The 17291-nt window shown below is 50.0% G+C and overlaps 1 protein-coding gene across 1 annotated transcript in view; it reads left to right on the top strand.

The window, feature by feature from the left end:
- MSI2 (musashi RNA binding protein 2) overlaps window positions 1–17291 on the top strand; it is a 192087-nt gene that overhangs the window by 152164 nt on the left and 22632 nt on the right. The window contains exons 8-9 of the mRNA XM_021416113.1: window positions 2553–2627; window positions 15076–15138. Of these exons, the coding sequence (XP_021271788.1) occupies window positions 2553–2627; window positions 15076–15138 (138 nt within the window). The remainder of the gene's footprint in view (window positions 1–2552; window positions 2628–15075; window positions 15139–17291) is intronic.

The raw sequence follows: 17291 nt of genomic DNA, 5'->3' as shown, positions 1-17291 counted from the left end.
GCTGTGTGGAGGCAGCGCAGAGCCAAGGTCCTGGCTTGGTGTCCTACCACCCTGGTGATCTTGTGCCAGGAGCTCAGCCTTCAGGGCCACAGGTTCCCTTGGGCACAGTGGAGGGCAGGGCTCTCTGGCGTTTCCCCTTCTGTGACATGCCTGTAATGCCTAGCCTTTACTGTGGGCTTTAATACCAGTGATGTTGTGGAACCCTCACGTAAACTGGAAGTGAAAAGGTCAGTGTGGATCTGTTTGTAGCTGTTCTTGCACTGGAAGCAGAGCCTTCGCTTTCCTTCAAGAGACCTTCCCCCTGACAAGACACTGACTGCAGGCTTTGGCAGCGGCAGCGCTGGGTGCTCCTTCCGACAGGAGCATCGCTGTGACCGCTGGTGGTCAGCGCAGTGACAGTGACCGCAGCCATTGCTGTCACCTTGCGCAGGGCAGCTGGAGTGCTCAGCCACCTCCCCTGGTGTGACACTGTGGGGTCAAGGAGTTGGGCATTGTCAGCGTGCTTTGGGGTCTTGGTTGGAGCAGGCCCCGGCGTCTTGCTTGAGAAGAGACAAGCTGGGCAAAACTTGGATTCTTGGGTTACAACAAGGGATAATAAGAGGTTGGGTCATTCGCTGGGAGTGCTGAAGCAAATAAACCATTTGCTGCCCAATGCAGGATGAGTGTGGCATCTAATGGAAATGGTGGGCAGGTCGGCATGGCCATAATTTGGCTTGATGAAGCAGCCACATGGGCCTGGTGTTAATGCGCTATTGATATTCAGCCAGCCCATTTCCCCTGCGCGGATCGGGCTTCGACTCGTTAGAGCAGAGCGGGGCACTGCAGCAGTAAATGAAGAGGAAAATTGAAGTAATGTTGTATTGTAAATTTATGATTCCATCTGTCTGACCTAGAGAGCGCTGAGCGCCAGGGATGCAGCCGAGACCCCCCCGGGCAGCCCCAGCGCTTCAGAGGGAGGGCAGGGCTGCAGCGAGGTGGCTCGGCGTGGAGCTCACGGTGCTGGTAGTGGTGTTACTCACTCGGCAAACAAGCCATTGGTCAGTATGGTGGTAGTGGGTTCTTTTTTCTTCTTTTTCCAAAAAAAAAAAAAAAAGTTTTGTAAAGCGTAATTAACTCTGAAGGATCTGATTTAGCAACAGAAGTGATTAATTTCTAAGGGAATCCAGCTGCTGAGCTGTGAAATAAATACATGGGCTGAGCAGAGTGGACGTACTGGGGAAAGCCGAAGCGCTGTCCTGCGGCTGCGGGCTGCTTTCCCCTGGCCCTGCCTAAATCCCTCATCAGAATTCATCCAAGTATTTTTATCTTCCAGTTTTAGATGATGATTAATAGTACATTATACGTATGTATAAATTGAATCGGAGGGACTTGCCCTGGCGGAAGAACTGCTGCGGGATGTAGTGTGCATGATGATGAGTGGCTGCGGGCATGCCGGGCCTCCTGCACTGCCCCACGCTGCGTCCTGGGGCCTCCCCTCGCTGCAGGATGGCTTTGGATGGAGCTGCACCAAATGTCTGTAGGCGCTCCTTGGTCTGGAGGGGCCTTTCATGAAAACTGGAGGAGTCTCGGCAGACCGGTTGATGCTGGTGGGCAAAGGGAGCGTTGTGTAGCACTTAGTGTGTTGGAATTACAAGAGAGAATTGCTGTTGGTAAGCATTGAGCAGGGAATGCTGAAGATGAGCAGCGAGGCGGCCATTTCAGACCCTCCTTATGCGAAGGGCCCTGGCGTGGGGCAGCCCTGGCCTGCTCAGCACAGTGCCCAGGGGCAAGGCAGCCATGCTGTATCCCTGCCCTGCCGGCAGCGTCGCTTCGTGCCTTCCGCCTGCTGTGGTTGGGTGGGCACCATTGCTCCTTCATGCGTTTCCTCCAACGTTTTTATTAGCAGAAGGGTCTCTAATGGTATTTTTCTGATAATACAACTTCAAAAGCTGCCTGAGGTTGGACGTGTGCGTCTGAGCGATCCCTTTAGGAAGCGGTTCTCGTCTCTGGGTTTTACTTTCCTGAAAAATTAAAAGCCTTTGACTCTGGCTCGTTGCCGTGGCTCCTCAGACTCTTTGATGTGTTAACTGTTGTCCTTCACACTCCTGGGATAAAGAATTACTACTACCTTAATCTCCAACTGTCAATAGCTCTGAAGCAAAGTACATTCATTGTAAGCTCTCCAAATGTCAGGGCAAACCTGTGTTATGTGTTTAGCCTTAGCATTTGGCATTTACTCTTCCAGCTAACAAGTATGCACAGTCCTTGGGCTTCAGGCACCAAAGTGCATGTTAATTATGGGAGTGACAGCGCTCGTGCGAGGCGGGTGATCAGCAGCGCTCTGTCTCTGGATTGTTCTAATACGGATGATAATGAAACCTTTCCTGCATTTTGCATGAGCAGAATAAATCCACCTTCTGCGTATTGCCTGTAAAATCAAGTTGTGCCCATCCTCAGTGTGATTTAGCATCATATTTATAGTCAAGAAGCCTTTATTAATCCTAAAACATTTTCTCTCTCTGTTTTACTTGTTTGTTTGTTTATTTATTTTTTTTTATGTTTCTGTGATGAAGGTTACCCGAATTTCGTCGCGACATATGGCCGAGGATATCCTGGATTTGCCCCAAGTTACAGCTATCAGTTTCCAGGTACGTACGTTTCGTTTGCAGTTTCATTTCTTTTTCCCTTCTTTCCTTCTTTAGTTTTTTCTTTTCTTTTTTTTTGTTTCCAGTCCATAGCTGCAGGTTGAGGCAGGCAAGTCTGCAGGGAGCATCTCACACAACAGTTCTTTTTATGATTAAAATATATCCGTACAAAGACATATTTTAATACATCTTTATTAACGCGTAAATTGGTACTGGTTATTTGAAAACAAAACTTCCGAAGTTAAAACGTGAAGCGGCAGAACTGATTTCAGAGCTGTTAGCTCCCTCCAATGGGTTCTTCCTTCCGTATACTGCAGCTCTGTGCCCGGGCACACTCATGGGCACACGCTCAGCCTCACGCACGCGCCCCGCGCTGCGGTAAGTTGGCATCCAGCAGGAGGGCAGCTCTGCACTCGGCGTTGCTGTCTCCCTCAGTGCCCGCAGTGTCCTTCCCAGCATCCCATGCTGTGCTCGCTCCCCGCTCCGGCTGCGTGCTGCGCTCCCCTCCCAGGTCTGGGTGCTGCTGGCAGGGCCACGAGCCCTTTTTCCTTCACCTTAGTGCTTCTCGGGGACGTGTGCTAAGCAGATCTGTGGCTGCTGCAGTCATTGCTGTGTGCTGAGTTACAGCCGCTGTGTTGGTGCTCACTGAGAGCTACTTCCCCTGGATGCTGCAGCAGCAGGTTAAATTCATGAGCACTCGTTGGGCTGATCCCAGGTGGGACAGAGCAAGGAGTGGGGCTTGGCTGTGCCTTGGGCCCATGGGGCACAGGTATGGCTGCGGCATCCATAGGATGCAACGTTGCACAGAAAGGATGCGTGTTATTGACATCCATAGGATGAATGATGTCCTTGCACTGTAGAACTGGTGTCTGCAGGGTGAGTAGCATCAAGGGAAGCTGGTGTTAGATTTTTTTCTCTATTTCTAAACTTTGCAGTTGCAGCAGCTCTATGTTAAGCTTGCCTACCCATTCCCCACCTTTGCTGCTGCCCCTTTGCACAACAGCAAACAGAGGAGCATGGTGCTGGGGCTGGTGGCAGTGCTGGTGCCCTGTGTGCCATGCAGCAGCAGGGCAGGCTCATGGAGTTTCTGCAGTGACTGATATGTGCAAGGGCAGAGAGATGAGAGACAGCCTTGATAGGTTAAATGGTGAAAATCAGCGCAGCTCAGGTGGCTTTAATTATAAACATATCTGAAATGAGCATGTCTGGCAGTTGAATGTGGAGGTGTGTTGGGCTCCAGCCATCCTGACATACGCTGTCCTGAAGGTTTGGGTTTTTCCAAGCCAGTCTTCTAAGTGATTTGCTGGTTATGTTCAATTGCAGCACAGGAGAAAATCAAAAGGAAATGTTACCTCCTGAAAGTGCTGCACCCAGCCTGGCCGTGCCACCTGCGTCGAGGGCAGCTCAAAAATGAGGCTGGGAGGGGAGAAGGGAGGGAGCCGAGTGCTCATGCTGCACGGCTGCAGGCAGCCAGCTCCTGGCCCGGGCCAGCACGGAAGCGCCGCTGCTCATGGCAGTGCAGGGACCGCTGCTGTGCAGCGTCTGCTGTGTGGAGCAGAGAGAGCGCCTGGGGCACTGGGTGCTGCAGTGTGAGGTCGAGCACAGGACGTATGTGGGACGTGGGTGTTAGGTGTGGGACACAGGCCATTAGGTGGGACATGGGCAGCCCGGTCAGGGGATCTGATATCTGCCGTTCTGCCCGCCGGGCCCTGCAGCGCAGCACACGCAGGCACTTGGGCGACCGCTCTATCTTCTCCCATCTCGTTATTTTTTCCTCTAGGCCTTTGTAACTCAGCACATAGCCATTTTTTTATTATTATTATTACAATCACTCCCTTTCTGTGTCTTTTTTTTTAATTTCTGGGACTTATCTTTTCAGTTTAATCTATTAATTTCTGTTCTTATTTCACTTTGCAGACTATTTGCCGATTTCACAAGACATAATTTTTATCAACTAGTTCTTAAAGATGCATAACAAATTAATCGGGGTTTACTACAGTGCTAATGAGAGAGAGAGACAGACAGAGCCTGGGTGGTCCATGTTAATATCAATGTCCACTGAGAAATTGCTGCTCTTGCTGGCTGGTTTGATTGAATGGACTTTTTACTTTATTTTTATTTTTTTAAAGGCTCCATATCCTCACTGCTTTGAGTTTGCTTTTTATTATTTTTTTATTTTGTTATTTTTTCCCTCTGCTTTGTTATGAGTTTTTAATGCCCACTTGGAATGTAACTCACAGGGATGGGGAAAGGGGCATTATGAAGGCATGACTTCTCACAAACTTCTTAGGCATAATTCTATCCGGGGAGCAAAAATGATGGTTGGGCCTTGCAGCCAGCCCCAGGTTGATGCTGGTGCTTTGTGCAGAAATGTTCAGCAGCAGCACAAATCATAGCTGCAGCAGAGTGAGGCCGCTGTCTCCTCTTGGTGGGATTCCAACAAAGCAGGGTTGAATTACCCCCAGAGAGCGCTTCTCGCGCTGCGGCACCCACCCATGTCCCGTCCTGTGGCTGTGCTCAAGGCAGCTCTGCCTGGGGCAGCTGCAGCCATGGGGTTGGGGCCAGTGGCCTCTCTGTGGCCACCACTGAACCGCAGTGTCCCACGCCTTCAATGCCATCCCCCCAGTGCCATCCCGCTGCCCCCGCCTCCTGCAGCAGGCGATGCTTCCACCTTCTCCTGCAGTCGCTTTTACTTGCAGACTCCGCTTGCAAATTGTGGGCAAACTGCTTAAATTCGGGCAGGAGGGGCTTTCACCTTGCTGGTTTCAGCTGTGCTGTGCCTCTCGATCTCCACCCAAATGCCAGAACTGCAAACCTGTGATCTGCCACTGTCCATTGGCTCTGCTTTAACAAGACCAGATTCTGCTGGTTTGGGTAGCAGACGCGCATCATATCTTTTTTTAAGCGTTTCTACCCACTTTATAAGTTTGTGAGAAGTAAATTGCATGCTTACAGTAGAACTGTAATGCATTTTAATGTTTGTTAATCCACTTGTTTAAAATGTCGGTGTCAAAGGCTCTACGATACACGGCTGTGCTGTTCATTTCATTAAAGATGCTTGATGTAACGATTGGTTAGTTTCCTTTTTACTTTCCTGCAGGCAATAGCTTTTTTAATCTGTATGGCTTCTTATTATTTTGTTTGGGTTTTTTTTGCTATGAATTGCTTTGCTTTTGTGAACTTGTCTTAGTGTGCATGATTTGCAAACATTTCGGCTATTGTGAATTTTCTCATTTTTTGTAAATAGTCCATCTGTGCTTTTCTTTTTTTTTTTTTCCTTTTTTATGACTTTTTTCCTGTAAGTAACTGAGGTAGAAAATAATAATAAATTGTTTACAACGGATGTGCTGTGTTGCTGCTCTCTTAGCTTGCAGATTTAATATTTTGGTTTGGATGCACCAAATAACCAGTACCAATGACAACTTAATAAAAGAATGACACCACCACCACTCCCAGCGTGTGAGCCACTGTTGGAAGAACCTGCAGACGAATGGTTACGTATGAGGTGTGTTGACAGCAAAAATTAAAACAAAAGCAGATGACAGCGCACTCGTAGCTGGGGGGAGAGCGGTGTCTACCCGTAACGTTGCAGCGTTCCCAGCAGTGACCGAGGTGGGTTTAAGCACCAAACCGTAGGTGTGGTAGAAAGCCCTGTTGCAAACCCTCCAGCACTGGTGGGCAGGAATCTCTTTCTGCTGTTTGGAAGTGGAAGGGACGATCGGGGAGCGTGTCGCTGTAGGGAAGGTGGTGCGCTGGGATGGCAGCGTTGTCTCCAAGCGGTGGGAGCGGTGCTGCAGAGCGCGGAGCTGCCGTCACTGTGGGTGTTGCTGTGACCCTCTGCCATCGCTGCCCGGATGCTGGGGGTTGTCAGAGTTGCTTAGAAGCCTTCAGCTCAGGAATTTAAATTTCTTTTTAATTAAGGGCTTGTTTGCTTGTGTGTCTGTTAAAAGCTTATTAAAGCCTTTGTATGTGGGAAAGCCAGATATTATCACAAACTTTTCTGAGCTGCTGGAAGCACACTTGCTTGTTAATATCCATACTCCATAGTCTGCATAGCCCAGAGCCCGGTCTTGGGTCGTGCTCCTGCAGTGCCAGTGCTGGAAATGTGCAACGTGAGGGAGCTCAGAGTCTGAATGGGGATTTTTCATTATTATGAGAACATTTAAAACCAAACCAACTTTCTGCTAACGTACAGAGCTTGATTTAGTTTCCTTCCTGATAGCAGTTGCACACTGCTCACTTGTCAGCTGTCGATTCTGGGTAGGATGGTGTTCTTCCCTGAAAGTTACTTGTGATACTCACCTGGTAGGTCTGGTAGCTGCTGTCTGGGTCAAGAAAAGGAGCCGGTACCAGAGGCAAAGGTAACGGTCATGGTAATGACACGCATAAGGATTCTTTTGTATTGTATCTAAAGAAAGAGCAACTTCCTTCCTTACCTCTTTCTGGTACTTAGATCATTCAGCAGTGCTACAAAGCTGCGAGCTGGCTTTGCTCCTGCAGGTCTCTTGGTTCCCCACTCCTTTGTAAGTAATCTAAGGGAAATGCAGTGGGCCTGGGAGGAAACAAGGACATCCATAGCTTCACCTGGTGCAGTGCTGGGTGCAGCACAGCCGGGCTGGGAGTGGGATGTTGGCTCAGCAGGGACGCAGAGCAGCCCCGCTCCAGGGACTGAGCTGTGGTTCTGCCCAGCTGCACTGGCTGAGCTTCAGCTCCCAGCGCCGTGTGCGTGGTGCTGCTGGGATCCAGAGCCTCCTTCTTGCGTGCCCCAGTAACCAGCTCTCTGCTCAGGTGATGGGGAAGTTCCTAAAGCAAAAGATGCTGCCTGCACGTGGTTTCCTTGCCAGCAGGGAGTAGTGAAGCTAGTACTGAAGGAGTCTGCTCTCTAAAACACTCTTGTAAAGCACTGTTACACAAGTCTTAGACTTGTCTAACATTTAATAATGGGAGTATGTTTGTCTGGACATGATAATTCAGTGATCAAACTAAACATTAAGGAAGACAGAAGTTACTGGCAGCTGCAGAATAGGAGGAGGTGATGCAAAATACACTTGGAGAAGTCTGTTCAGTTAGTGAAGCCTTGCGACAGTGAGAGGTGCTGAACGAAACTGGAACTGCTCTTGCTCCTTTGTCTCACCTTTCCTTAACAGCTTGAAGTCTGCTACCATCATCCCTGCGCTGCATGCTTTTGTTCACCTCAAACACATTACTGCATCTGCATGGCATCAAATGGTTCACAAAGTGTGTTTGAAATCTGCTAGAATCAACTTAATTATCACTCTTCAGAGCTCACAGTTCTGTCTCCATCAGTGAAAACAAAAGTCATGGATTTGACCTGGTCTAAAAATTAAGAGTTTGGGTTTCTCCAGTTGGCGGAGGACAGGCTGAGGAGTTCTTGGTGCAGCCACATCCCTGCAGGGAGGAGCAACTTAAACAGCAGCCAGCAAACTGAGAAATGAGTGTAGCAAAGCCCATACGTTCCCAGCCAGAAGGTACTCCTTCGAGTTCTGTTTAGATGGTAAGAGTTTCGTTTCGATGAAGTAAAAAATGCTGCCTAGAGCTGTTATCCAAGTCCAAGCAGAGCTTTGGCAGCTTTGCCTTTTAGGCATCTTTTGTTTATGAGTTGTATTTTTTTGTGTTGCACAGAAGTGCTTTGTAGAAATTCTCCCCTCCTATTTTTCCCACCCCTTAAAATAGCATCCCGGTGTTGAGTTGGAGGGGAGGCTTTCAGGAGGATCCGCTGATCCCAATCCGTTGCCCAGCTGCCAGCAGGGTGCTAAGAGGGCTCTGTGCGACGTGCAGCTGCTGGTAAGGTTTCCCCAAAGAGCCCATCTGAAGGACCAAAGTTTGCCTGGTCCTTCCTTAGGCTTTTCCATACTCGGTGCCTGAGCAGAAGGAGCACTCTGACCACTGACCTTTGGGGCCTGCTGCCCATTCCCAGTTGCTCACCGACCTGTGCAAGAGCCGGGCTGTAAATATCCCTGAGAATGAGTGGTCCTGAGGGGCCGAGGAGGACAGGAAGGAGCAAACATCGCAGCCAGCTGCTCCGTCTGCCTCTCCCATGGGCTCGCTGCGTTTTGGGCGGCTCTGAGGCAGAAGAGCTCCTGTGTGACTGTGTGGTGAGCAGCGACTGGGAAACGTAATGGGAATTATTGTTCACAACAGCAAAGAGTCGTAACTCAAGCAGAACGTGTGGGACAAAACAGAGATCGCCCTGTGGAGTGAACGATGTAATCTGGAAGCGCTGTTCTGCTGTGAGGAGTTCAGCGTGCCCCAGCTGTACAGAGTGTGGTGGAGGCTGGAGGCCTAATTCTTAGCCTGTTACAAACTGGGAGCGAGGGGCTGAAAAAGAACTCGTAGAGATGGTTCTCCATAAAGCAGGAAAACATTCCAACGTGGATGTTTTTCAGTGGCGGTTAGTAGTAGGGTTCCACACTTGCACTGAAGGGTTCAGTCGCCTCCAGGTCCTCCTCCTCCCCGGAGCGGTGTGCTCTCAGCCCTGCAGCGCTGCTCTGAGGCCTTCACGCTGAGCCTCGCCGTCCTCTCCTCAGCCTGTTTTTGTGACATGTGTCCTGAGCCACACTGCAGCAGTTCCTCCAGCCTGGAGCTGCGGGGCTGTGTTGGCCACGTGGCCGTGGTGCCATGTCAGGAGCAGCTTTCGCTCCTGGGCCCCCTGCCTGGGGTGCAGAGCTGCCGGCCTCTCTTATGTCACTGCCTCCCTTCTGCATTGATTCTTCCAGCTCCAGCTTCCAGACGTGGGTTCTTTTTATGTGTTTGTTCATAGCCTGGGATCCGTCTTTTAAAAATACTTACCCAGATAGTTTAGATCATTCATAAAAATTTAAGCAAGCTGTTTAAACAAAATGGCTCATTTTCTATACCATCGAACCACTGAAACGAGGCTTGAAGCAAATCAGCGCCGCTTTGCTGAACTTTAAATACATACCAGGATACTCTTCCCACTGCCCTGCCCTGTTTCTTAGCAGCAGGTGACGATTCAGCGCAGCCAGGGTGCAGGGAGCTCGCGGGTGTTCCCCCCTGCTGCCAGCGTTCCTCTTCCATAGGCCTTGTTTATTAGACATCGATGGTAAGCATTTGCCTCCAGGCTTCAGAATGAGAAATGCTTTCAGTGGGGCAATCAGCTTAGTACTGAAGAGAATTACATGCTTTTAGGAAGCGATTTAGTTGAGATTCTCTTTCATGCACGTTGGCTGCTTTCACCTGAAGCTCATAATTCCCTGTGTTTTACCAGATAGGAAATTAGGGAGGATTATGTACCGAGTCAAAGCATGGGGTGGCGGGAGGTGCAGTGTCCATAGGACACATTTGAGGAGCAGAGTGGATGCCTTAAGAATTGGAAGAGCTTTTAGGGAGAGTAAATACACTAAGGCAGCTACTGGCTTTTGCTTTGGTTTTGGGGGTTTTCTTTTTTGTGTTTTGCTTTTGTTTTGGTTTTTTTTTTTATTAAATACTTTACTGAGAATGAGCCATTTGCCTTTGAGAACTTTTCCAGTTTTCTGCATGGTGAAATAACTGTGGAAGGGTTATTACACTTGAAATGGCACAGAACGATAATTTGGAGACAAACAAGGCTTTGTCTCAGTGATGCATAAAGTAATTACTGGGCAAAAGTGCATCATTCTCATTTTAAAAACCGTGGCCTGAGAGTGGTAAACAGCTGAAAAATGGGTCGTTCACTGTACATAAAGTACAAGTGCCAAATTTTGAATTAACTATATTTGGATTTTATTGTGCTGTTGAAATTCCAAAGCAGAAATATTTGCTCATAATAACACCCATCTGCGAGCACACATCCGGTGCGACGAGCATTACGGTGTCTGACGTTGAGCGTTTCCCCACCAAGTCTTGCGACGCGCCGTACATCTCAAACAGCAGACAACTGTGCCTTGAATAACAGTGGGCTGCTAATGAGGTTTCCATTATGCATGATGTGCTGGATCTGAAGTTCGCTAATTTTCTGACCTGCTGAAATAGATTTTAATAAGCTTGATGTACCACAGCATATAAAGACAAAGGGAAACACTTAATGGGGCTGTCACGATAACTCTGGGCAGGCCTGGGGATGCTTAAAGTGTTAGCGGAGTTGATGGGAAGCTTAGGCAGCGAACTGCGTGTCCATGAGCATTGCCCAGTGCCTTGCTGCTCTGTGCTGCAGGCAGTGGGAGCGCTCCGTGGGGTCTGCAGCCAAATCCAGGAGAGTTAATTGCTCCTAAAGCATGACAGCGAGTTGTGAGTGGTTGGGTGCAATCCTCATCTTTCAGCGAGCCCAAAGTTCGGTTTCTCTGGGTATGTTCCTCCAATGGTGAGCAGTTGGCTGTTCATCTAAAGCTTGACATGGCAGCTGCGTTTTCTTTCTCATTTTCGTTGCTTGTGGAAAAGGAGCAGGGTAGACGGAGGACTGAAAGATGAAAGTTTTAAGCATAAAGGGATTGTTTTGGGATGGAGCTTTCCCTTGTGTGTGCTCACCATTAAAGGCTGCATTTGTGTCTGGTAAATTGGACCCACGCCTGCCTGCCTCCCAAAAAAGGCAGCGGGCTCTTCTGCTCCATGGTTGCGAGTCTGATACTTTTGAAATGAAGCCTAAAGATCCAACAAAGAGGATAACACTGCCTAATGGAAAGAATAATGCGGGTGAGAACCCATCTGAAATGACAGCTGTGAGCCTCGCACTGCTCCCCTGCGCTGATCAAAGCTGCTGGTAACGCTGTGTGAAAGGAGGGCTTCGGTTCCCCCTCTCCTGCTCCACCTGCAGACACTTCTACATTGGCAACTTGGCGCTTTTTTCCCGGGAGATCAGTGGAGCTCCCAGCACACATCCCGGGGTCCACTGTGACAGGCCAAGGGGCCAAACTACAAGAGAGGGGATTCCGATTGGATGTAAGGAAGAAGTTCCTTACAGTAGGGGTGGAACAGGCTGCCCAGAGAGGTGGTGGTGCTGCCTCGTCCCTGCAGCCAGCCAAGGTCAGGGGATGGGGCTCTGAGCACCAATGGAGCTGTGGGTGTCCCTGTTCATTGCTGGGCAGTGGGACCTGATGGCATTTAGAGGTCCCTTCCAGCTCCAACCATTCTGTGATTGTGTAATTTTGGTCGTTTTCCTGAAGTCCGATGCTGAGGGCACAAGTGCTCACTTGCTGAAGTCTTACCATGCAACCTCATGTGCCCACATGCTTTAGCCAGTAGGAAGCAGAGAAAATTGCTTGCATACTATTTATTGATAGAAAAAGGGATATCTTGGTCTTTGTGACTTTTGGGGTGTGTGGTTGCTCTTGTCTGGATATTCCTACAGTGCAGCGTCATGTGTCCTTCAGGGCCGAGCGGGACAGAGCCCAGGGCGGTTGCTGGTTGCCCCACTGACCACATGCTGCCCACTGAGCTCCTGTCCCACTGCCAGCCCGCTGCTCCCAGGCTTGTTTCTGTGCTGGAGAAAGCAGTGACGTGGAGAGGGCCGCTGCCTCAAGCTGTGACTGTAGGGCAAGGCTTCTGGAAACAGATGTGTCCGTGCCCCCTCGCATGGAGCTGCTTTGGCATTTAAAGGGAAACTGTTGGTGCAGGAAGCAGAAAAATGTATCTGTGAAAAATTGAACTGCAAACACTGGCTTTGGCTCATTCTGAGCAATAAGAGAGCATGAAATTGCTGTGAATCCTCAGGGCTTTCCTGGTCAGTGTGCAAGCCCATGGAAAACATTTATTGTAAAATACCTTCTAATTGCAGTGCCTGAAGTGGGCACTTTGGGCCTTTTGAACAGCTTTGCTGTCTTGTTTTCTGTAGGCAATTATGTGCAGAGGACTCACAAAGGAGGGCAGGGATCTTTTCTGCAAGACCTGGAGCCCCTCACACAAACATGATAATGAGAAGATCTCTCCTTCCACCCCTTTCCATTTCCCATGGCGCGACGGAGCTGCTAGGGAGCAGCGCATGGGAAGGTGCACGGGTACTTGTAATGGGCCAAACTCAGGCCCAGGGGAAGGGGCTGTGACTGCTGCGAATGGGCAGCCATCCTCACCCCGAGGTACTGGTGGGACCTGGGGGAGGCTCTGTGACAGCGGGTGTCCTCTGGGGACAAAGAAACTGGGTGCTTCCCTCTTCCAAATACCTTTCCTTAAGTGACTTTGCTCCTTGTGCTTCATTTTACCCTGTCTGTGAAATGGAGACGGTGTCACTGCCGAGGGATATGGGGACAAAGAGCTCCATAAGAACAGGAAGTGGGTTGGCTCCGTTCTTAGCACGCAGCATTAATGTGCTCAGCAGTGTGATGAGTGGGAAATTTGTTTTCGGCTGAAGGAGCTGATTAATGCAGTGCCTGGCAAATGTAATTTCAGTGTGTGGGATTGATTACTTTCAGCATGTTGGATTGATTTAGGGACCCTCCAGTGATGGAGCCCGTCTGTGTGCATTGGTAAGCGGGTTTTTGCCAATACAGATTATCAGTCTCTGCTCCCATCTCCCACCTATGCAGCCCCACGCAGCCGTCCCAGTTGGCGTGAGCAGCCACATCGCATGGAGCTGTGCAGTGCCTATGGTGCAAAGGCTTTCATCTCACAGTCAGGAGAACAGCTTTCTTTCAGGGAGGAGGGATTAATTTTTCACACATCTGTCCGCAGTGAACCCTGGATCGCAATAATAGATGCTTTGTTCAGGCTCTTTCTGTGAAGAGCCTTCTCCACCCTTGTTATTTCGTTCTTCTTTTGCATGGCAAAACTTTTTGTCCTGCATTTCAAATAGATACTGAGAGTCCCTGGCAGCTGAACAAGAGAAACAAACTTTGCAGCCCTGTTCTTTATGCTGTTTTCGGGAGATGTGTGGTGATTTGACAGGTATTAGATTGGTTTTGGCAGAGGCATTTGATTCCCTGGGAAATCCGCAGCTCCTCTGATCCCTTATGGGTAATTTAGAGCCCCCGGAGCCCCCAAGTGATGAGTTGGCTGGTGGGCAGCTGGTCCCGAGCGTGACATGGGGGTATGGTGGGTGCTGCTAGGGATGAGGTAGCAGGATGTGCACCGCAGCGGGGGGGGGAGGCTGTGAGCACTGCTCCGTCTCATGCACTCCCAGTTCAGTGTTTGGCCTGAGCCTGGCTCTGCACAAAAACAGAGCCCCAGAGCTCTGCGCTCGTCCTGCAGGTGTTTTCCCTGTTGGCTGAATGTTGGTTTGATTCTCTCTAACACGAAAGTCTTCTTGCTCTAGGATACTGGAGCTCTGCTACCACATGCTGGGGGGAGCCGAGCAGGGTTCCCCAGCAAGAATGAATTTAGCACTCTGGTGTTTGGTTATAACATCCCCTGATGTGAACGTGCTTCCCCCTGTCTCCCACTCCTCGCAGATCATAGCAGTTCATCAACATAATGTACAGATCACGTTGGTATTTAGTAGCAGGGTTTGCTGTGCAGTGCATGGGCTCTGTGCGCAGGGAGCAGCTGCCGGGGATACCTCTGCATATACATTTACCTAGACTTTCTCTTTTCCCCCAACAGCCCTATTACCATATTTAAATGCAAGTATGTCTTTTTTTTTAATCAATGTTTTAAGTAGCCTTAAGTGACCCTAGCCTAGCTGCTCTCTGCTCGTGCCCCCGCTAGATTCCACGTAGCTAGGATGGTAGCGGTAGAGGGCTCGTAGTTGGCGGGTTTCTCTGGCTCTCGCTCTCTCCATCTCTCCAGCTTGCTGTTCTCTTCTCTGTTGTCTCAGTTGTTTTTCTGTGGTTCTTCAGCACCGCAAAGCAGCTGTGGTCTAAGTCCCGGAGCTGCTGAGGGCAGTGCCAAGGCAGAGGCTGCCCCAGCGGCTGTCCTGACTGACAAAAGGACAACAGGGGACCAGGAGCGTTCTGAGTGCTTTGTTAACGTGGCAGCACAGGGTATTTGGGGTTCCTGTTGATCGCCTGGACTTTGCCATTGCCCTCTTAAAATATATGTTGAAAGTCAAAGCCTCTGGCAAATCTTTTAATATTAATTAAGTAAAGAAACCGAATCTGAAATCTTGCTAGCAGCGTTTCATTCATCTGCAGCCCCCCTGTAGCAGGGTGTGTGTCTTAGAGCTCCTTGATCTGCGGCTGTTCTGCTTTCAAAAGCTTTTTTCTTTCTTTCTTTTTTAAATTACATTCCAGTGTGTTTTTTTCTGCTTGATCCCAGCAAATCTGTGATCTTGACACAAGACCCTTCCCCCGTTTTCCATTACTGCTCTGTCTGTAGATCGGCACATTATTATCACTTGCAAATAAGCGGGGACCGAAACGCACCCGTCGCTGGGTGCGCGGAGCCGACCCTGCCTGCTGGAGGGGACGTCGGCTGTGGGCAGCCCTGCGAGGTCAGCCCCAGCACCTTGCCTTCCACAGCACCGTGCCCAGGAACCATGTGGCGGCAGTGCCCTGAGAGACACCCCACAGAGACGCGCGGTGCCGCCGGCTTCTTTCTTTACCCTTCTCCTTTTCTCCACGGCCAGGTTTTCCGGCAGCGGCCTACGGACCAGTAGCAGCGGCAGCCGTGGCAGCAGCAAGAGGATCAGGTAGGGGGGCCCGCGGAAGAGCAAACCCTCAGAGTGCAGGGTCAGGTAAAAGCTCTGTCGGTATTCTGTGTGGCTGCAGCTCTCCATCATTTCTCTGATTTTCCTCACGCTTATCCTGGGGATCTGAAACCAATCGGTCAAAAAGATAAATACAAAACTAAATAACTCCCAACCCCAAACTACAAGCAGAGGCCACGGGCCTGGAGCACCTTGCAGGAGATTGGCGTCAGAACCGCCAAAACCAGGGTAGATATTCCGATTTGTTTCTTTATTTATTCCTTTATTATGTTGGTTTCTTTGGTTTAAATTTGAGATTATAAAGGACACAAAAAAAAAAAAAACGAAAAAATTGTGGTTTTGTGAAAGAAAGTTTTCGTTTCTCATGGAAGATGAGCGCCGGGGCCGCGCAGCAGTGTGGGTTCTGCTCCCCTGGTGCTGTGGTCTGGTCCTGCACCGATGGCCATGTGCCGTTCCCTGCAGCGCACCTGGCCGCTTCTCATGGAAACGCCAAAACTTTTCTTCCTGTCCTTCTGAACACGTCTGGTTTTTTTTCCCCTTAAGGGAAATAATCATTGCCAAATACCGTTATTACTTTGGGCTTTAAATTCAGATAAACGTGCGAATTAGCTCTTTGCTGAGGTCATGGAGCGTTCAGCGCACTCATGAGTGAGCTGCTGCCCCCGGCCTGTCCCCGTCCCACTGGTGGCTGCGTGGTGTGCAGGGCCAGGCTGGGGGCAGCGCTGGGCACGGCCTCCCCGGCACAGGGCCCGCTCCAGGGGTTGGCCACCGGCTGCTTGGTGCTGTGCCGGGCGGAGGCCGCAGCATTGGAGGCCGCTCCCAGCTCACCCATGACGCAGTCCTGACGTGGGGGTTTCTCGGTGACTTTCCTGGCAGTGCCGGTGGGTGAACCGGGCTGTTCCAGGAAAGAACCGACCAAACCGCTATGTACTGGGTCAGGAGGAGGGCGCGGGCCCTGATGTGTGAGCCTGATGCCATGGAGGCCAAAGCAAGACACCAGGAGAACTCCGTTCCATGCAAACTGGCACTGCTTGCAGGCTACAAAGGATTATCTGTACCAGTTCCATTTTGTGGCATGTAGAGAGCGCCTAAGGGGTGACTTGCCAGACTGGTTGTGGGGATCCCAATCTCCCTGCTCCTCCCAGTGCCCCTTAACCAAGAGAAACGAAAGTTTTCAAAAAAAAAAAAAAAGGGGGGGGGGGAAGGGAATGATTTTGCATACGATTTCAGGAAAACAGACTTCATTGTTTCTGCCTTTTCCTCATGTTTTGCCCTTCAGGTTTTGTTTTACGTACAAACAGACCTGGTGAGTTGCCCCTTAGCAAGGCACAGAGGGTTTGGCTGGATTAACGTTGCTTCCCTGATAATTACTATTTTTTTAATCGGAGTGCTTTCGGTGCCCATTACAACTGAACTGAGCATTGATCAATTCTGTGCCTGAAAATCATTTGTCTTTAATTTGAGTGTTTTTTGGTTTTTCTTCTGTTGGGTTTTCTGTTTTGTTTTTGTTTTTTTGTTTTTTATTTGAACTTGCAATACAAAACTAAATCTAACCCGAAATTAACAACACCCTTTCTGGCAAGTTTAAAGAGCAGTATGGTGTTTGGAAATGTCTTTCAAGCCTCAAAATTGCCCATGTGCACAAAAATGGCAAAACCCCAAAACTGAATCACAAGAGCCCCCCCAGCCCCAAGACCTGCGGGAGGGAGGTGGGTCAGTCACAGCCCATGAGGCGCAGCCAGGCCTGCTCCGGGCACGGCGTGTGTCACGTAGTCATCTCCATCCAAAGGCAGCTTTCGGAAGGGACATCCTCACTTCCATCCAGCCATGGTAGTGAATTGTATCCAGGAGCAGTAGAGTGCCGTCAATCTTGTGATACAGTGTATAAGCCCGATTCATTACAAGAAGAATGGTTGGGGTTTTTCTTCTTTTCAGTTGGATTTTTCTTTTTCCCTTTGCAAATTTGCACACCCCTCCTTCACGCATGCCCCAGCCCCAAGCCCAGAGCGTGGTGTTGTTGCCACTGCCCTGCCCCATGGCTGCTGCCCTTCTGTGGGCAGCACGGCACTGCGTCCCCTCCATGGCAACCCCGGCTGCGCTTCCTGGCCTCACTGCTCAGCCTCGTGGTCTCCCGA

The sequence above is a fragment of the Numida meleagris genome, chromosome 18 (genome assembly GCF_002078875.1).
Source record: "Numida meleagris isolate 19003 breed g44 Domestic line chromosome 18, NumMel1.0, whole genome shotgun sequence".
Taxonomy (NCBI): Eukaryota; Metazoa; Chordata; class Aves; order Galliformes; family Numididae; genus Numida; species Numida meleagris.
The sequence above is the reverse complement of the archived record's forward strand: the minus strand, read 5'-3'. Positions and strand labels throughout refer to the sequence as shown.